Source organism: Molothrus ater, chromosome 1 (assembly GCF_012460135.2).
Source record: "Molothrus ater isolate BHLD 08-10-18 breed brown headed cowbird chromosome 1, BPBGC_Mater_1.1, whole genome shotgun sequence".
Lineage (NCBI taxonomy): Eukaryota > Metazoa > Chordata > Aves > Passeriformes > Icteridae > Molothrus > Molothrus ater.
In genome coordinates this window covers 59,173,034-59,194,710 of record NC_050478.2, presented here as the reverse complement: position 1 = coordinate 59,194,710, position 21,677 = coordinate 59,173,034, and the positions used below count along the sequence as shown (strand labels likewise).

The 21,677-nt window shown below is 42.7% G+C and overlaps 1 protein-coding gene and 1 long non-coding RNA gene across 2 annotated transcripts in view; one reads left to right on the top strand and one right to left on the bottom strand.

The window, feature by feature from the left end:
* Positions 1 to 6,903, top strand: part of CTDP1 (CTD phosphatase subunit 1) — a 99,668-nt gene extending 92,765 nt beyond the window's left edge. Inside the window, exon 13 of the mRNA XM_036406983.2 lies at positions 5,870 to 6,903. Within this exon, the coding sequence (XP_036262876.1) occupies positions 5,870 to 6,011 (142 nt within the window). The 3' untranslated portion in view covers positions 6,012 to 6,903. The remainder of the gene's footprint in view (positions 1 to 5,869) is intronic.
* Positions 6,904 to 18,590: 11,687 nt separating this feature from the next.
* Positions 18,591 to 20,003, bottom strand: LOC118684215 (uncharacterized). Its single transcript, XR_004979788.1, has 3 exons — positions 19,847 to 20,003; positions 19,529 to 19,636; positions 18,591 to 18,718 (listed from the first exon to the last, which is right to left on the bottom strand). It is a non-coding gene; the product is annotated as an uncharacterized LOC118684215 (long non-coding RNA).
* Positions 20,004 to 21,677: the final 1,674 nt, after the last annotated feature.

Sequence of the window (21,677 nt, the reverse complement as noted above, 5' to 3'; positions counted from 1 at the left end):
TTGTTAAGAAACCACTGTTGGACTGATTTTCTTGTTATTAAACTTTCCCCTTTATCTGAATATTAAGAAGACACAAGCTCATCAATGGGACAATTTTAGCAAAATTGATCAACTATCCTTGTTAAATCCAGAAATTACTACAGTGTGCTATATTAAATTTTCAGTGACTTCCTGACTTAAAATACTCTAAATTTAGATATTGTTGAGTGTTTAGTTCAGAGAACTACCTATAAAGCTGTTGCAGGATGTTTTCAGTTTCCAGAATAGTTTCTCACCATTGGAATTGTGCACAGGTGCACTAAATTTTAAGGCAGAAAGGCACTGAGAGTGTACAGAATTTAATTAGCTCTCACTTTACTGTTGTGTCAGTTAAAATACTCTTCAGAGATGTCAGTTGGAATTGGTTGGTGCCTGCAGGAGGTTTTTGTGAGCAGCGTTGAAAGCACACTGTTCCTCCAACTGCAGGGGCTCTCTCTGCACTCCGAGGCTGTGCATGGAACATTCTCAGTGCATAATTTTTCTGCATATTAGATTTCTGGATCACCCTATAATCCTGCAGAGAGCATTGGATGAGTTCTTGAGGAAATATATGAGGTGTCTGGCATTTGTTCCTGGGGTGCTAAATAGTATCCTGTTTGTCCCAGCAGGACCAGAAAGCGAAAACACACACTGCAGCTTGCCAGTACTGCTGGGGTGGTGCTGTTCGTGTTCCCATGGCTGTGTGTGTGCCTGGCAGTGTGCTCCGCTAGTGCCAGGGAGGAGACTGGGACAGAAAATCCAGTGCCCCTGCACAGATGTTCCAGGGAAATTGCCAGAGGGGAGACACCTGAGTTACAGGCAGGCTGTGGACAATTGCTCACTCTGAATGGGAATAGAATCAGCATGGTTTGGCTTGGAAGGGACCTTAAAGATATTGCCATGTATCCCATGTTAAAAAAACATAACCGCAAGACTTGGAATATCTCTCTGAAAATTTAACCGTCTTGTCTGTCCGTCCCATGTAACATATTAATGCTCACAACATGGATTTCCAGTTTGTGTGTTCTCAGAGCACAAGGCATTGAAGCTTGTTAGCCACGTACTGGGCTGGCATCTTCAGAATGGGTTGAAGAGAGTTTTACTGGATAACCAGCCCTACTTCTTCATAACTGAAGAATATTGCCAGAGAAATAGTTTGTCTGAATACAGTGTTCCCACAGTCAAATTCCTGTGGAAGGAAGTCATATTGTAGTTGCATTACCAAATGCCACATCACCTTCTTTCCATTGTGGAAGGACTTTACAGAAAGCTGTGGTCTAGGTGTGTATAGAATCCAGGACAGACCTTCCATACGGAGCTTTGGAGGCATGTCGGGGCGGTGTAGGTTGTGGTGCAAGGCTGTGAGGATGTTAGAAAGCAGCACACAGTTCCAAAATGACCTTTCCAGACTACTTATGGCTGCTGTGTGAGTGTTCTCATTAGAGAGAAGCTTTGGCTGTATTTGGTAGCAAATTGAAGTCCTAATTTATAACGTCAATGCTGTAAGCTGATTGCTTGTAAAAGACTTAAACACATTTAGTGTGCAGACTCTGCTTTGTTATTGTAGTGATTTTAGGAGATATTGAAAAAAGTCAGGTCAACTTGCAAAAAATAAAGGGTTTACTCATTATCAGAATAGTGATGGGGATTTGTGGGGACTTGGAGTTTAAAGGATATGTGAATATGTATTTAAGTATTTTCTTTAGTTTTCATTTACAAGTCTAAAATAAGGTTTGGAATTTAAGATTTAAGTTTGCTTTGTTTAAAGCAAGGGTTACGTTGCCCTTTGAGTTCCTTTGCTAATTAGAAGTTTCTATTTTAATGTAGCACTGTATTTCTTAAAGGGATGCAAAAAAACTAGAGACAATCTGCTTTTCAAGTAAGAAAAGAAGAATGTTTTTCCAATGTTATTTTCAGCCAATTATAAATTAAGACCTTAAGATAATAGAACCAAGAAATACTGGGCTTCTTTCACTTTGTTCCCTATGGCCCTCTTAGTGAACTAAATTTAAAGTGAATTCATGAGAATGGAGTTTTCATTCGACTAGTACATTGTAATCAGATTTTAGTGCTCATTTTAATGGATCAAGACCTAAATAAATTTTCATTTTCAGCAAAGTTTTCTGTGGTATTTTTATAGGTGTATACCTTCTACTATTGCAACTCTGTAAACCTGTCTCTTCATTTGGAAAATCACTATTTCTTATTAGCATTCTTTGGATGAAATTTTCCTAAAAACGACTTTTATATGTATATAATTACAAATAGTTTTTATTTTTAATGTCATTGTGAATTACACTTAGTTTATTTAAATCTCTTGACAATTCATATAAATACATGAGATTTTGTGAAACCTACTTCTCTTTTGAAAGGATTTTTCCAGCACGTGAACTGGTGGGCCTCCTTGTACTGGGTATTACAAAAGAAAAATACTTAATGCAAAGGAAAAGGTAATCTGGATTGTAGAAGTTTTTTCACAGAGTTGTAAGATATTTAAAGTTCTGCATTCAGTGTTTTGGCAGTTGTTCATATGTGAGGTTAAAGATACTCAGTTATTATAAACGTGTTTGGCTTTTAATAACAGTCGAGCAAAATTCGTTACAAAAATGCAAATCAGGCTAATGGAAGCCTGCAATGCTGCTGAATCATTTTCTCTAAATAGTAAGAAGGAATTCTGTATGAGCTTAACTTTTCCACTCAAAAGTGCTACACACTATGGCTCTGAAACTGGAAATGACAAAGAATGGGCACAAAACAGTGAGGAAAAATATACATTTTAAATCGTTTGTTATGTTAATAGGTATACCACCATGGGGATATACTGCTTTTTCTCTGAAGACAGAAATTATGAACAGAGTGTTACCTCTCTTTTCTGAATTTGCAAAGAAAAAGAGCAGCTCTGTCTTCCTGATGTCCTTTCTCTATACTTCTCTGAGGGTTAGCTTTTTATTTGATATCATAATACTCATTTAAATGGTTTTTTGAATACCTGTGAAGCTGCAGTTTACAGTACACAAACACTGAAAGATTTTTATATCATAATAAAAAAAATGCTAACATTCAGAAGATTTTTTTTCTATAGAGAACTAATACTTAGCTGTGTTTTCTTTTTTTTTTTTTTTAATGTTTTTTTCCTCCCTGTAAATGACTAATGTTTCATATTGAGATTGACCAGAGCTGTCATTCTAGCCTTCCTGAAATAACAAGAACTGACAAAACAGATAATGGTCAGGCTTTTGGATTTCCAAAAATACTGTTGAATACAACTGAATGAGGGATGAAATATGGGAGTGGCATCCATTAAGGTTTCTGGAAAGTCTTTTTGTGGGCTGGAGCTCCATTCTTTAATTAATTAGTCACACTGAGTATTTCAGATCTCTGTATTTAGTTGATTGTCCTCACCAAAATCTAGTTGCTGTGAAGTACATTGAAATTTTAAAAGTTATTTTCTTGCATAAAGTAATAATTTTGCTAGTCTTTGCTGTTATTATTTAGTAAATTAACTGTTCTGCACTTTCAAGAAATAATGAACTGGCAATGAGGTATTATTTCAATGAGCTGTTATTTCTTGTATTTCTTCACAGACCCTTTTGTTTCTTTTCTGTGAGATCTGTGCTATTGATTTATGTCCCAGTAAATTACAGTATTTAGGCTCTAGAAGCCTGCTTGTCCTGACACATCCTTCAATACAATATCTGCAGCTGTGTGTACATTTCATATGTGAAAATGACAGCTGTCAGATTGCTAATTTCATTTTTCAGTGGGCAAATACCATCAGATTCCATGGATGCAGTCTTAAAAACAGATGAATGCAAATGTTTTCAGCTGTGAGCATTGTGGTATAGATTCCCTTCATGACTTTATATTTTTTTCTCAGTTAGCACCGCTTGTGCACTTCTTATCCTCTACTTGTTAAAGATGCACGACTCATTTCTTCTTTTGCTGAGTAAGACTCTTTCAGGTTTCTTTAATTCCCAATTAGCTTTTCTTTGCTAATAGTATCATTAATGCCTGAAATAGCACTGTAGTTCTGAAGGCTGAAATCATCACTAAGCAAGTGTTGCTAAAGCTCTACGCATTTGTATAGCTTTTAATGAAAATGTGCTGAGATTTCTTCCAATTGGGCGTTTTAAGCATGGGAGCTTCCTTGTCCAAACTGCATGCTAATAGAGTGTGTGTGGAAATAATCACTGTTATGTCTGAGAAACTGCTTTTTGTTGTGAATTAGGCTACATTTAGTACCCTGAAACTGCTTCAGCACACCACATTTGAGTTTCAGTAGCAAAGTATTCAGGTAACACTTCTACTTCATCCCATTTTTCCTTGTTAGGGATTTAGAGCCCGGAGTGTATCTGAGGGTTTCAGCCTTGCCTCCCAGGAATATTAATTCTACCACCCTATGCTCAACAGCAAAACCCACCTGACATCAGTGGGAGGAGGTGCTCTGTAAAGCAGCCAGTGGTGTCTTTTTTTGTCCACAGCTGCAGCAGAAAGAGAAGATAGAACATAGTACTGCTCACTTGCCATTTTGATTTGGACTTCCCTTCTGACTTCCCACCACACCTTGTCCATCTATCTCCCTGAAAAGTGAAAGGGCAAGTCAGGTGTTGGTCAATCAGCTCACACACCAAGCAGTTTGGGCTAATGAGCTTTCCTCTTTCTTGGAAAACAGCAATCAAAGTGTCTGTGTAAATAAAAATTGCTTTGTATTTCAGCATTGCTTACTAGCTCACAAGTTTGACTCTTAATCTTTGCCTTCATTTCTTTTGGATATGTATCATTCATGTCAGTATTTATCAAATGTCTTTCTTTCTTGCTATATGCTATTTCTCTGTGCTCTCAGAAGTAACAGGATTATTGTTAAATTACTGTTTTAGCTAAAATAGATAGATCATTTTATGAGTTTTTCATGACTGCAAGTGGGTGCATTCTCTTCTTAATGAAGCCCCACCAAGCAAGGAAAAGTTATTTGAGAGATGCCTGCCCCTCTGCATGTATTTTTCTGCTTGAAATTTGAACAAATTATCCTGAAGGATTTTGAAGGTGCTTCCGCATCTCATTATGAATTCTGTGAATGCAAAAATCTCAACTTTATTTTTGTCTTAGAAGTACACGTCTGATATATAATTCCCTTTGGCAAGGAAAAGAGATTTTATGTTTCCACAAATCCAAATTCTTTTGCTTATGGCTATTTCCCAGTTGAAGCATTAGATTTTCCTTAGAGATCTTTCAGAACCAGGAACATGATTCTTTCAGCAGGGTATGGTGCACATCAGTTTCCTGTTTAAACTGGTTCATTCTCCAGAGATGCAAAGAAATGTGTTGTTTAGCCTGGCAGGACTAATCCAAAGAGACACAAAAGGGAAGGATGGGACCCCAAAGTTTGGAAGCATGAAAGCGTACATGCTGGTGCAGTGAGATGCGGTTCGTCACTTATGGTTTTATTTTGATAAGAAAAACAGAAACTTGAATATTTCAAAATCATACAACAACATTTGTATTTTGGTAATATCTCTTTCACACAATGGCTTTATTCTTTCTTTTGGGATGCAAGAGGAATGTAAATCCATTATTTTCAAATAGTCTCATACTTTCTTCAGAAGAATGGAAGAAACAAATTAACACTACTTTGTTCTTTGCACCTACTGCAGACAGCACATAACAGCAATTAAAAAACAAATTGTGTGAACTGGCTACTGTTAGTTCATGAAAAAGCAAGGGCCGTACTTTTTGTCTAGGCCTGAAAAAAGATGAGTCCTCTAGCCTCACTTTTTCTCATGTTGAATATGAGTCTCTCAGTAAGCGCTGAGACACCTCCATTCATGGGCCTTGTCTCTGTCTGTCCTTCCAGGGGTCACAAGCGCAAACTGGATGAAGATGATGCTGCCAGTGAATCCAGTAAAGAATCCAGCAATGAAGATGAGGAAGGAAGCAGCTCTGAAGCAGATGAAATGGCAGCAGCACTTGAAGCTGAACTGAATGACTTCATGTGAGAGTCATGCAGAAGACAGAATTTGTAATTATATTTACTTCTCATAAACAGATCGGACTTCAGATGAGTCCCTCACGTCAGTACTCAATGTTTTTCCAAAATGTGTGTGTATATTTTGCAAAGCATCTCAAGAGGTGATACGTTATTTTACAAAATCAGAAATAGATGTTTTTTAGTTGTTTTACTAAATGAAATATACTTTTTTAAGCAAAAAAAAAGGTATTAAATGGGACATGGTGTGCTATGCCAAAGACATGTTAGGAGCTCTGCAGAACCTTCATGTATAGGACAGTGGTACAAAGACTTGTGATTAAATATACATCAAGTTTCTAAAAATATTGCAGGCTGTGGTTTATGGGTTACAATCTTCAAAAAAAGGAGGAGAAAAAGGAGATGGAATTGTCTGGGTAGTACAGCAGGAACCTGACGATCTGGTCATCCTTTTCCACAAATAAAGCTATCAAATATAAAAGGATTTTTGAAATAAAAAAGAACTATTTATATTTGTATAGAAACAGACAATGTGATATGCAAGCTTTGTGAACTCTGCACTTGACCCACCTGTCATTTGCTTGTAAAAGAATACATAGTGGTCAACATTCAACAATTTTAGGTTACTTTGTTGAATAGTTGAGTTCTTTAGAGACATCATTTAGATTTTTACCTTTTCTTCTTTGTAACCAGAAATGTAGCACAGCAGTCTGTGTGGTCCTGTACTGCCACAAGATGCATATTCACCCATTCGTGTTGTCTTGGAAAGAACAAGTGCTACTTCAGTCTAGATAGAATTTAATTTCTTTGACAAGAGATCTGATGTAAAGTTTTTGTATATTCTATTTCATATTTGACCCACAAAACAGATTTTCTTTCATTTAATAAAGGTTCATTTTGTATGCTTTGTTTCTCTTTCCTGTTCATTTCCTTCCATCAAACATAAGGTGCTTTTCTGTATTATCTTTTCCTTTATTCTGCATGAAAATAATGAAAAATGTTGAAAGCGGGAGCAAATTTGTAGATTCGGGCAGGTAGCTGAAGGACAGAAGAGAAACAGTGGCTCAGAAGATTCATGGACTCTAACATCTGACTTTTCTCAGGTGTCTTTGACTGACCTCCAAAATTACCTTAAGAGTTGTCTTTTTGGTATTGAATTTCTGTGGCTAGGACCATGGTTTATTCTCAATTGTTAGCAACTGGAGATTGAATCCTTTTAACAATATGTTTGCAAAAGAAGACTTGGTATTTTGTATGTCATGGTTAAAAGGAATACTGGTGCAGGAATACTTCATTTTTCCACTTAGCAGTAAAACAGAACATTTCAGTAGAATCTCAGCTGCTTTACAAATAGCACTCTAATTTTAAAGCTTCATAATGGCAATAAAAGGAGGACTGAGAAAATACAAGAGCCTTTTCAGATTAATACTGGTTTTCCACTTAAAAATGCAAAGTCAGCATCCACAGACAAAAATAGTGGATTTTGTGGGAAACTGTTCAGTTTCCGTTTTCAGTTTTCAGACACGGGTACCACACAGCTGAATGCTACAGTGTCCTGCCTGCTGTAGCTCTCCATGAAAACAAGCAGGATGTTTCCAAGTGACTTTTGATCATATAACAGAAGAAAAAGACTAATGCTTGTAAAATGGGACATCAAAATATTTTCTTTTTTTTTCAGCAACCTGAATACAGCATCCCCAGCTACCAGAGGATGATTCCTTAATTAAATACTAAAATGCCAGGGGTTGTGGGGCGTGTTTTGTGTTTTCTTAAAACCCCACTTGAAATAATGTGAAATAACATCAGCTTTCTGGGTCACTGTGATGCTGCAACTGACAGCACAAATTTCAGCGGAGACTTGTTCTGGCTGATGGTCTTTGCCAGTCACGCAACTCTGGGGCAGCATTTAAGCTCTGAATGTAAACACAGGCAGCGAGCAAAGCCAGGGTTTGCTGGGTGCTGCATCCCAGGCACCGCAGCTGCCTCACAGTATTCTTGGGGGGATTCCCTGCAGACAGGCTGTCTGGTGAGGAAGGCTGTATCTGTCTCCCAGTGTTATTTTATGGATGATGGTTTAACTGGTGAGAGGGGGTGGTCTTGGCAGAAGTCCTACAAGCCATCAGCACTCCAGTATCTCTTAACAATCCCTGCCCTCCGGTCCTTGTAGCAGGGGGACCTAGCACAGGGAGTGTTGAGCAACTCCTTGCTCACTGCCAGAGCAGGGCAGAAGGCACCAAGCCTGCTTTCTGCTGAAAAGTAGCCTCTGCTCAGCCGGGTGGCTGTGCTGAGGGCACTGGTCACCAGTCTCTGCACAGGTGGGAGAAAGAAGTGGAAACTGAAGATTTAATAGATGGTAAGTTAAATGCCCATTCTAACCTGGCAGCGAGAAGTCTGGATGTATGAAGTTGTCACTCACTCCCACTAGCTTACACTTTTTTGAAGGTGCAGGAGCATCCTAGGAAAAGCAACAAATGTGCTTTGTGAAAGGAGTTTAACTCTTCATTAAGTGACCTAGATATTTTGACTGGGTGTTTTATCCTGCCTTTTTGCCCTACTTCTGTACATTTGGTAGTCAGCAAGGGCACTCTAACAGCTGAAGAGGAGGCCGGATTCCCGGCGAGGTTGTTGAACTCACTGGGCAGAACTGGTTTCTGAAAGGGTACTAGCTGTGGAAATGAGCACAGAATGGGCACCTTGCTTTGTCAAGCTTTCTAAGCATGTACTATCACTGCTGGCTAGGAAAGATGGCTCCTAAGGGTTCATGGTTATTTAAGATCTGGGAAGAACCATCATTTTGATTTAAAGACCAATAGTTTTACTTTCTCCTTGACTTGCCCTCACCAGTTCTTAAGAGAATGAGAAGACATCACAGCTCTGATGAGGATCATACAATAGTTTGATTTGGAAGGGACCTTTAAAGGTCATGTACTCTATTCTCCCTACAATGAGCAGGGACATCTTTGACTAGACCAGGTTGCTCAGACCTTGGTCCAACCTGGCCTCAAATGTTTCCAGGTATGGGGATGTAGTGGGACCTGTGATCAAAGCAAAAAGCATTGCATAGTGGCTAAGCTTTTCTCTTTGTGCCTGTGCTGGGGACAGGGGAAGAAGAGGGAGCCATTGCTTAGCACTGAGATGTGGAAAGCTCCAAGTGAGCAGATACCTTCCCTGTTGGGTTTTGTGCATATGTAAAGTAGGCCTTGAGTCTTCTCAGAGTTGGATAGTAACATCCTCTGTGAGGGGTGGGAAGTCTCAATTTTCCTTCTTGGCACTACTGCTTGTGGAATAGGTGACTGTCTTACAAGTGTGAAAATACACATACACAAACCTGGAGCTGTACCTAAAGGTTTCTCAGCTCTGCCTAATTTTACTACAGTGAACATTACAGTAAGTGACAAGTTGAAGAATATATACATAGTGGTCTTGTTAAGGAAGAGGATCTCATCATGTAGCTGAAAATTCAGCAGGAGAAGACTCCCAGTTCTCACTACCTGCAGGCAAGCTTTTATACATTTGTTTTTCTTATCCAATCCCACCTTCTGTTGTCATTTCAGAAGTGTTTGCAGCCCAGCACCTGACCCAGCCTCCTTCCCCTTCCCTCTCCCAGGAACGGGAGGCAGCAGTACCCAATCCCCCAGGCAGCATCACCTACAGCAGGCATGCATACCTGATAGGCTGCAGCTGCATATCCTGTGCTCATTCTGCTGACCTGGCTTTGAGAGAGAGAGAGAGACATGACCTGTAGTAACAGCAGTAACAAATAGTACAGAGAAGTGAAAATACTGCCTTTTTGTAGGCTGGGTGTGAGTGCTTCTGTGTGGGAAAAGGATTATCTTTCTTCTAGGAATTTATTCCTCAGTGTCATACAGTTCATAACCATAAATGGAACAACCTTTGCTTCTGGTCTGGCCTCCCATGAAGATCAACTCAATCATTCCCAGCAGCTGTTAAGTCATTGTCCCCAAGAACCAGGCCAGCTGCTTTCCTGGATCTCCTCAGGGCCCACGTGAATCCTGTTATCTTTCTCCTCCAAGGAAAGAGTAAGTCTGTTGTCACCAATATATACATGACAGAATGGCTGAGGTGGGAGTGGACCTGGAGGTCATCTGGTCTGATCTCCCCTGCTTACGCAGGGAGGTTTATCTGTTCATGTCCATGTCAGCGTCTGGATGTCTATAAGGATGGAAAGTCTACAGCCTTTGTTCAGTCACCTCACAGTAAAAAGATTATTTTTTTGGAGGGGGGCGGGAAGTGGAAAGGAAAAAGTAAGCACAAGGAGCATGATTGCTGGCTAAGACAGAGGAGGCATAAAACTCACCCCCGAGTTTCTCAAGGAGCTGAAACTTCAGGATGCATGATTGCCAGAAGCTTGTTTTCTTTCAAGTCCAGAACCAGACACTATACTGGAGGATCCCTTACCACCTGTTTGTGATGGGTTTTTGAGCCACTTGAGAGTTTATTTGGGAGCAGGATTTGAGAAGGATGTCAGTCACCTGGAACACAGGATTGCTAGAACTGTGGAGAAACAGACATGAACTATAAGCCAAGCCTCTTTTGCACAAACTCTATTTCTGGTACAGCAAATTATTCCTTTCACTCCTCTCATTCTTCATGACTTTCTCTTTTTGCTGGAGAGCAGCAGAAATGCCCTATGACCTGATCCCAGGGAAGGGTGGGGTTGGCAGAGACCCCAACCCGAGAGCACTCAGATCATTTTGGTGAGATGGGGGCTGATTTTGACTCAGCTTCTATTGTGTGCACTGAGCAGAAGATGGGTTTGATGTATTTGAAGTACTTGATATTGCTGACTTCCAGGGGCCCTTTTAAACCTCCTGGAGTTCTCATGCCCACAGAGCCTGTGCTGCCACCCCATGAGTCAGAACTCCCTTGGCAGAGGATGATTAATTCTCTTTTCTTTCCACACTCCATCCTAACTCTGCTCCCTGAAAAGACGAGGAGCCATGTCTGGTAGATGTAAGTATGTATGGCACTTCTAAAGATCTCCATCCCAAGATGAAGCTGGGCTGGCTTAGTCATTAGGTGGGTTTAGAGGCACTGTAAAGGTAGAGCAGATGCTAACCTGAAACAGCAGAGGTAAAAGTGCATTTTGTTGCCCTATCTGCGGGATGGACAGCTGTGTCCATGGATTCCTTCCATGTGCTGTCCTCTTCCACTGAGCAGTCCTCCACGAGTCAGTGCGCTGTGCGAGGAGACTGGGAAGCAGAATAGGGACAGACCTTCCTCTTGAGGCACCACTGCCATCCTCCTAAGCCAAACTCTCACCAGAGCTGGCAGACACTAACTGTAATGCTGAGCCATATAGGCTATGACAAAACACCCATCCTTCTCCAAGTCTGCTCTTAGAGCAGTGCAGTTCTCCTCTGTCCCTTCTACACCTGCCAGGGGAAGCCTTGGAAAAGTGAATCTCAGAGACAGGCCTCTACTGACATTACGTAATCCTGCAGGGGAAACCTTGACCTGACCAAGGACTGCCAGAAGAGCTGGGTCCTCCTTCCTTTCCCTTCTCTGCAGAAGACCAGCATCTCTAAGTCCCCAAGACTGTTTGTCTGTCAGATTTTGGATGTTGTTGCTCCTTCACAACAATCAAGCTGTTCTTGCTGAAGCACAAACTACCATTGCTATTGATCAATTGTAAGGGTCAAAGCCCATAGGCAACAGCCTCTTCCTCCTCATGCTGCCTTCAGACCAGGTGCTAATGCTTTTCTGGCAGGAAGCACAACAAGAAGTCAGAAAAGCTTCTTATCTTTTCAGATCTACCACAATGGATATGTATGACCCTTTCAGGACATGAGTAATAAATATGTCACTTAGTTCCAATACAAATGGTGCTTGGGATATTCTCTGTTTCAATTAAGTGGATGAGCGTGGTCCTCAGAGAGCTCAACATGTCCTTGGGTGAATAAATGTTTTAATAATTCAGCTTTGTCTCTCATAATCTTATAGCTGCAACCCACAGAAAAGTTTTCTTTTCCTTGATACTGAATACCAAATTAAGAACACTCCACCTGATTCCTTTGCTTTTTGCTTTCTGTCCTTGGATCCAAGCTCTCTGCCGACCTGTCAGACCAAGGGGGGAGCCCCACCACAGGGCCCATATGCACAGCAGCCCTGTGCCATGTCCACAGGACACAGCCACCAGCTGCATCCTCCCTGGGTCTTCTCCCTCCAGGGGCTGCCTGTGGAAGCTGTGTCCCCTCTGAGCCTGCCTCAGAACAGCAGCTGTGCATCTTCCAGCACCCATCTTCTTCACTGACCATCACTTTTCCCTTGCTGGTGGAGAAGGCTTTCAGCTTGCTGGCACGAAGCACATCTTCCCTTGCAGCTGGCTCCTCCTGTCAGCAACCCAAGACACTTTTCAGGTGATTTAGGTTTTGGCACATTAAATCTCTTCTCTTTTTTATCATTCCTAAGAGAGCTAAGGAGGTGAAAGCAAGCCCCTGGTGGGCTGTGGGCTGGGAAAGAAGAAAGAGTCTGAAAGTTGTGCATTACCAGAAGAACTCATCTCTCCCTATAGAGGCTCTGCTTGGTGTGCATCCATCTGAACGTACCCTTCAGGCAAGGAAAGGTGAACAAAGGCTGGACCCTCTTTCCTTACATGAGAGGGTCCTCAGTCTAAGGGGGAAAAAGTGGGAAAAACAGAGGTTCATTAGATTAGAAATTCTGCTCTGCAGAACGTGCCCAGGCCTGTATCAGCCCGACACCGACTGCTCTCCTTGAACCACAGCCCGTGCACAGGCCCCCAAGCAGAGCCCCTGGTTTGCTCCATCACAGGAGGGTGCCCGTAGGTGCAGACTGGGGCACATCAGGGGTTAATTTCAGCTGTGGCTTTACGTAACTTTAAATTGCCCGCATTTGACATCTGCGAGGCAGAGGCGCTAAGAGCCGCAGTGGAAGTGCTGAGGAACAAGTCCGTGAGTAATTCCTGTTTGATCCCCAGTTTATATCGTTTACCTCATTACAGCACTGCCTGCAGCCTTCAGCTGCTCCCTGCCTCCCCAGGGTTAATGGATTTCTCTTGCCTCTGTGCCACGTCCCTGTCCCAGCCGAGCTCTCCAGGCAGACACAGCGCGGCCTCCCCCAGCTCGCCGAGCTGGTGTGAGGGGAACCCGAGCGCTCTGTGGCGGGGCTGCAGCCGCTGCTGCCCCAAAATGCGCGGTGCTCAAAAGCAGCCCTGGCCACGGTGCTTTGCTGTGGTGCACGGAAACAGCTGCTGCTTTCAGAGGGCAAATAACAAAGACGCTGTCCATGCTGGAGAGGGACGGATTGCCACTCCGCTGTAGCTCGGCCGCCTCGGACTGCAGCTGCCCTGGAGCAGCCCGGAGCAGGACATTTCGGGCCCCTCACTACAACACAGTCACTGAGGTGCTGGAGAGTGTCCAGAGAAGGGCAGTGAATCTGGTGAAGGGTCCAGAGGACAAGTCCAATGAGGAGTGGTTGAGGGAGCTGGGATTATTTAGTCTGGAGAAGAGGAGGCTCAGGGGAGACTTTATCACTCCCTACAACTGCCTGAAAGGAGGGTGTAGCCAGGGGGGGGGATGGTTTCTTTTCCCAAGCAGCGAGGGATATGACAAGAGGAATGTACTTCAAGTTGTGCCAGAGGAGGTTTACTCGGATCTTAGGAAAAAATTCTTCACAAAAAGGATGGTCAGGCACTGGAACAGGTTGTCCAGAGAGAAGTGTTCAAAAGGCACCAGGAAACATTGTTCAGTGGTGGACTTGGTAGTGCTGGGTTAGCAGGTTCAATGAGCTAAGAGGTCTCTTCCAACCTAAACTATTCTATGATTCCATGAGAAAGCCCCTGTGTGCAGTTCTCTGCCTGGGTTTGGGTGAAGCAGGTCCTCACAGTCAGCATGAGCTCCATCCCCCAGCAGCCTCATCTGGGATCCAGGTCATGGTATTAGGGGCACAAAATGTGTTGCTTTTCTTAGATCCCCCCATTGCCTGGTGCCTTTGTGCTGCAAAGGGCTGTGGGACACCATGGAGCTCCCAGACCAGCAGCTCCCATGTGGTGGAAACTGCTGTGTCTCCCTTGATGGAAACCCTGGAGCCCTCCAAGGGCTGAGGATATGCTCCCTTGGCATCTCTGGCAGCTATTATGAACCACTTTTCAGGTCAGAAGTAAGAATTTAACCTTAATTCAGGATCCTCTTCTGGGTCATTTTGGAAGTATTTGGAAACCTAGAGAGCACAAAGGAAAAACTGCCTTCATTGTGCAGGGTTTCCTAACTCAACACTGAAGGCACACTGCTTGTAGCTCTCATGCTATGATTTTCACTTGACTTTCTTGGGACATGTTTAGCTAAACATTCTCATTTAATACCTTTGTATCTGTAGATATTGCTGCAGCACTCTTGTGACACACTTCTGCTACTGGCTGCTACCAACTCTCTTTCCACTTAAAAAGGTAGAGTCTGTGAACTACAGGGAATTTCAATTTGCACTTTAGAAAAATGTGAATATTCTTCTCTACTCCTTCAGGTTGTGAAGCAAACTTTGAAATCCTGTCCTGGCTGCACTGTGAAAAAGCTCAGCTGCTTAGCCATGAGTATACCTGGTGATTTTTAAGCTAAGCTCACAGCTTCATGGGGGTTTACATGCAATTTTGAATGTGAGGGTCTATGAATAATAATAGCAGTCTTGAGTCAACGAGGTGTAATGAGGTAAACAATACAAGATTTTCTCACTGAGTTGAAATGAGACTCCTTCAAATCTTTTGTGAAATTCTGACACAAAAGAAACATTTTCTGAGGAACATGTGGGCTGTAATATTGGGAACAGATTCTTCCAGTGTTAACAAGGATACTGCCTCAGAAATTACATGCAAGCATTTTCGGAGCTGAATATCTTATATTCTTTATGTTCTGATGTGTGAGATTGGGCACAGGAGGGTGCATCTGTTTTCCAGCAGAGAGGATCTGAATGATGCAGTTTGAAGAGAGGAGCTACAGCTCAAAGATGAAATCTTGTTATGAAGTATCTTACAAAACAAGAAAGCTAGACCAAGATTCAGAATATTTGGGGTGAGAGGGATGCAAATCATGCCACACACCAGTGATTTCAATGCAGTGGCATAAGTACCAGTCCCTCACAAAACTCATGAGCATCCTTTGTTTCAGACGTTTTTTGCCCCCATAAAGACTACCTGAGATGCAAGCACTGAATGAAAATCATCTAGGGCAATCAGTAGAAGTTCCACTTGCTATTTCCTTCCCATTATCTTGGCATTTTGGTCCAAATGTTTTAAAATATTTCTAATGTCCCATCTTGAAACTATCAACATGCAGTTCTTCATTGGTGCTTTCAAGAGGCTCAGGTTCAGCTGGCTGCCTGTGTGCCCACAGACTGACTGATTAGAACAAGACTACATTCCTGTTTGCATCTGCTCCTCCTCTGTCTTTTCATGCTTTAAGCTAGAAGGCCAGTGTGGCCACCTATGTTAAAAATTCTGTGAGGTGCTGCACCTGCGTGAGGGCAAACCCCAGTACCAGCAAGGCTGGGGGATGGAGATGGAGAGCAGAAATGTGCACTTGCCATCTAGAAAACAAATCCTGTCCTGGGCTGCATCAAAAGCAGCATGGGCAGCAGGGCAAGGAAGGGGATTCTGCCCTTCTGCTCTGCTCTGGTGAGAGCTCACCTGGAACAATGCATCCAGCTCTGGGCTCCTCAGCACCTGTTGCAGCAAGTCCAGAGGAGTGCCACAAATATGGAGCATCTCTCCTGTGAAGACAGACTCAGAGAGCTTGGATTGTTCAGCCTGAAGAAGGGAAGGCTTCAGGGAGACCTCACTGCAGCCTTTCAGTACTTAAAGAGGGCTTATAAAAGAGGTGAGAACAGATTTTTTTAGCAGGGCCTGAAGGATAGAACAAAGGGTAGTGGTTGTAAACTAGAAGGGGTAAATTCAGACTAGATATAAGGAAAAAATTTCTTATGGAGAGAGAGGTGAAACACTGAACAGGTTGCCCAGAGAAGCTGTGGATGTCGCATCCTGGGGGACTGAGTATCTTGGCCAGGCTGAGCATGGCTCTGAGCAACCTGGTGTAGCTGAAGACTTCCCTGCTTAATTCAGGGAGGGTATTAGACTAGATGGGCTTCCAAGGTCCCTTCCAACTCAGACTGTTCTATCATTCTATGAAAAACATCAAGGCCCTGAAGCTGAGCTTCTGCACCAAGTTGATTTGAAGAATAAATTTTGAAAATATAAAAATAGGCTTTTAGCAGCCTGCCTGACAGAGGCAGAGACATTGTGTGGGCAAACTGTTCCAGAACATGGCTGTGCAATGGTTATTAAGAGCTGTACTTCCATAATAACAGTGCTGGGAGCTTTCCTTAGCAAAGAACGATAAGCAAGTTTCAACTTCTTCCTTGCTGAGACCTGGAGGCAGCACTGTGCTTGGTTAGCTCTGGTGCATTATCCTGTAATAGCTAAGCAATATATTTTGAGTGAAGGCTGAATAATAGACTATTTTCTCTGCCCTCTCTCCTCCCCCCCCCCCCCCCCCACCACCACTTTACTTTCAGAACAGCATCTTCCATTGTTGGTTATTGTCATTATCAACTGATTTCCCCAACGACTGCTCTAACCATCATTTCTAGCTTCTGGGCATTAAGCAAAGATTGCTGCTGCATAATTGGATTAATTTAGAGACTGACTTTGAACAGCATAATTGATTTGAATTTTATTGTTTTCTCTAGTCACTTTTTTCACTAAGAATCACAACGCCTGTGAGCCCAGGCATAGACTTGAGTCTCCTACAGGAAAAGCCTTCATGAGTGGGAGCCCCTCCTTGCTAAGTGGGCACCTTCACCCATGCTCCACGCATCCCTCCACTGGGAAGGGGCTCCTGCTAGGCTTCACGCCCCTTCCTTTTGCCCCCCTTTGCAAGGGCTTCGGGTGCCAGAGGAGCCATGAGCTGACTCACTTCTCCACCATCACTGCAGGCGTCACTTCGTGCTGCAGGAAGGGTTTTGTTGTGTGGCACAGGGTCTGTCCACTGCTGTGACATGTGGGGACCCGCCTGCCTAGCTCTCCCCACATGGACCCTCCTTCAGGGATGCTCTGCTGCACACTTCATTCTAACATCACAGGGCCTCTCCAGGCATTTAGCTGTGCTGCTGCTGTACCCAGCACAGCAAACCTTGTGTCCTGCCATGGATTCTGACTGGAGTTTGATTCTGTGTCTCACAGATGTGGGTGTGGAATGGGGAGTGCCCTGTGGATGCTGCAGTAGGGCCTATGGGTGTCTGGTCAGGTCCCTGAAGCAGCATGCACTCAACAGGGATCCCCAAAACATGCTTCATGGTGCACTGCAAAGCTTTCTTTTTCTTTGTAAAACATCTTCTCTTGGTTTTCACCACACATCTTCACTGCTTCACTAGAAAATGAAAAGGTTTTCAATTATAAATTAGAATAATTATGAAAATCTCGACTGAGTAGCATGGCTGCAGACCATCCTCCTGAGCAGCTCTAAGCTCCCTGTGCCATTTCAGCTCCTCTCAGCTGACTGCAGGGGTTGGCAGAGGTGCTCAGTGTGTGCCCTTCCTGCTGTGAGAAGGGGTTTCTCTGGGATATTTGGGCAGTGGTTACCTCGAAGATGGAGCTGCCCAGCACTGGATAGGATCCAGGCATGAGTCACTCAGGACTGTAGTACCCATCACAATTTACACACAGTGCATGGCACTTTTGCATTCCCAACAAGCCCAAGGTTGCCATCCCACTAATTTCAGCAGATTCAAGATGCTCTTGCCACACCTTTGGAGAGCACCTGACTCTCATATCCAAGTGTGGCAGCACATCCCATCATGCCCTGTCAGAGTAGGAAAGGAAAAGGGATAAAACTGTGTTACTTCTTCCCACTTCAGTGCCAAGAAACAACAGAACTAAAAGGAGTGTTAGTACTTGTCCTTCCTATTGTTTTGGTGAAAGGAGTGGTGCTGCCCGACATACAATTCAGTCCTCTGAAAGCCACCAGATTTTGTGCCTGCAGCAACCTGGTATCTTATTTCCAAATAAATCAGAGGTAGAAGGAATAAAGACAAGTCAAATCTCATTGCCCAGTGATGCAGGATACTCCTTTGGAAAATCAGCTGTGCCTCATCTGTCAGCATCTGCCTTGGGGTCCATACCCCCTGTCTGCACTGCTGTCTGCAAGTGCCACAAGGCAAAAAAACCACCTGTCCTCCTGCTTTTCCATACAAAACTGCATATGTGCACTTGCAGGTGAAATTCATGTCCTTTAGCACATAAAGGCCTGTGATCATTGTAGGAATGTTCATACAACATGTTTGTTATAAGGCACACAATAGATTTTCCCACTTCTCCTGCTTGGAATTGTCTTGTAATAAAGTTCTTGATATTTAGTTATATCCACACTAGCAACATTAGCCTTTTCCTTAGGATAATATTTTGCTGGAGTAACATCCAGCAAACTGATAGCCAAGGAAGCTTTTCCTTCCAATATCTGAGCAACAGTTCTTAGGTTGCTCAGCTTTGGGGTCAGTTTTTTAGTTCTTAGGTGTTCTTTGGGTCTTAGGGGTCAGCTTTGCCAGCTTTCACTAACCTTTCTGCTTGTACTCTTCAGATGCCAAGACTGTCACAAACATGTCAAACTTTTGTGCTCTTATCTCTCAGGATTTTGTAGCAGACACACCTTTAATCGTGAGCCTTTTGGGTTTTGCTTCCAGTTTTCCATGTTCTCCCTGGTAGCACAAAGCCAAGAAGAGAAAACGGGACTGCAGAAGTGCTGCTGTTTGGCATACGCAGTGCCCACAAAAACTCCTCTTCCCAGTGCCTGGAAAACTTTATCCCTTGCTCACATTCACCTATTCCTCCTCTTCTGTCTCAGTCAGTCATGGTTCCCTCCTTACATGCACACTTATTTCATGCAGATGTTAAAATTGTGCAGACTTGTAATGCACTGGAAGATTTCCCTCCTCCACAAACATCTAAACTTATCCCCAACTACCTTGATAATCTGTCTGTAAGATCCAAATGTCCCCAGCATTTGGGGGTGTTTGCGCTTGGGATTCTGATTCAGGCTTATCTAGAGAAAGCATTGAAAGGTCACTGCGTTTTAATTCATCCAGCAAATGAAGCTTGAAGGTGCTTGGTGCTACTGTAGGAATGTGCTGCCTGAAACCAAGATCTACTTGCAAAACTGGTGGGACTAATTCAGGACTGACAGAGTTTTATATAAGTATTGTTTTAGTTTTAATGTTCTCTTTACTTCTTATCACTTTAAATCCCACCAAAGACACGGTTTTCTCACAAGATACTGCTTTGGCATATTCACTCAATGATACTGACTTGCCAGTGGCAGCAGGGGAATAAACCAGGAGATGAAACTGTCCAATCAATTGCCCCCCTGCCTGTGTTATGTGTGTTATTTCCCACCAAGCACATTCAGCATTACACTCTGTGACCATTAACGCAGTGGGTTCTGTTAGACAATGAAATGTTAGACAGCAGCATGCTAATAAAAGGTTTAATGAATAACATGATATCCTTACCAGCAGCTACAGAAGAGTTGGTCTGGGGAAACAGGGACTGTGTGCTGGGGAGTGTTGTACATGAATAGGGACGTCCATGCTAATCAGGGCTGGTGTGGAAACATCAACCTGGAGAGAAAACTCAGTTTGAGGGAAATATCCCCTCGATTAGAGTAGTGGACAGAGCAGGCATTACCTCCCAACAACTCACTTTTTGATGCAGTATGGCTTAACATCTCAGCAGGACATTAAGGCTGATGAATTTAACAAGACTTTTTCTGCACTGTCAGGTTGCCAGGTGTTACTTCTTGCTCCCCAAATCTGCCATTCAAATCTTACCTGCTGCTCTCTTCTGCTTTGTGAAACATGACACAAAACTGCAGTTCTTCCCAAGGAGAGATTCCAGCTTTGCAGCGCTGCCACGTTAGGGCTTCTCAGTCCCAGCTGACACCCTTTCCCACCGATGCTCTTGTACTTGCCAGGCAAGAGAACTCCCATGGGCATCTTCTGGACAGCCTGGAATTGGCAAAGCTGGAGTTGTGAAACAAGCAGCACCATTTTCTGGCACAGATTCATTGCATGTCCAGGAAAGACTTGAACCAAGGGAGGGAAAGACTGATTTCTAATGGTATGGGAACTAATTATTGCCCAAAAGAGCCTCACAGGGAGTGAGAAGCAATTATCCAGCCATGGAGAGGGCAGGGACATAGGGATGCCACCAACCAGGATCTACACATACAACTGGCTCCCTACTGCCTTGTGACCTCCCTCTGGTGAGAAGTGAAGGGCAGAGGAAGGGCAGGGGGACACCAGCTACTTCCAGCTGGGAAGCTGAAGCTGGCCACTCCTAGCTGTCCTCTCTTGCACATTTTTTCTCAGGTTTTCAGTGGGCCGAGTGGAGTTTCTTTCATGATGTCTCCTGCAAGACCACTGTGCAAGTTAATGGTGTGCTGTTAGGAAAGGGGCTGTTGACCTCCTCTTTACCTAGTTTCACCTATTCATTTATGTTTGCTTTGGATTAGCTGGTGAAGTCTCTTCAACATTATTTATAGGTCTTATGCATTTCAAGACTGCTGCTTTGTTCCTAGGCTGTACTTGTCTCTTAATCTAACTAATCATCTAAAATGTTTTGAAGCCTTTTCATTCTTTCTCATAAATCAAATTTTGGACCTTGATGAATCCATTTGCTGTGCTGATCAGAATTCTCTCTTTCATCAGATCTTCTTCATCTCATAAAGAAGTGAACAAGCTATTCCAGGTGTGCTTGTGAAAAGATTTCATCTATATATTCCAGTCTCATTATATATTTCTCTGGCTATTTTACCTTGTTATCCTGCATTGAAAGTACAGCCCCCTAAGATTCTTTCCATGTTATTTCTTTGCAGGTTCATTTGATAGCATGTCTTAGATTTTTCTATCCCCTTGTGATTTAGAATAACTTTTCATTTTGATTGTGTTTTAATCCACAAATAGTATCTCATTTTCTCACTTTCTCCCTGTATTTTTTGTCTGGGTGAGTTCCATCCTATTTTTTTAATGTCTTCTTTGTATTAGTATTTTCCCTCAATTTAATATATAAGTGACTTCAACTAATATATTCTTTATTCTCCACTCTGGATAATTAGTAAATGCATAAAAGAACAGATGCATGTTACTCAACAAATGTCTCTGCTAGTGTCTCTGCCAATTTATAAGTTGTTACTTTCACCATTTGTTTCTAATATTTGAATTTATTTACAAAAGATGTGTGATCATCTCTTAACTCTAGTAAATGATGTTGAGATGAAGATTCAGTGGGCATTCTCATAAAAATATTCTACAAATAGCTCCAAATATAACAATAGGAGGAGGTCATATGAGATGACCATTGCAGTCTCTTTTGTTTGAATAATCTGTATTACTCATGTTGTTTTCCCAGAGCTGTTTGTTTTGTAATGTTGCTTCTATCTATTAACCTTGACAAAAAGAGGTACTCAGAAAGGCATGGCATTTCTGTGCTTTGCATTATTGACTGGTTTATTTTTAGGTGAAATTTTGTGTCTCTGAAAGGACATTGCCTTTCAAAGGAAAAATAGATGGTCTTTCTTATGTGAGAAAATTACAGCAAAATACTGGAAATAAAAATTACTTTTTCTAGCTTCAGAAGTTCCACAAAGCCCTTCCATGACTA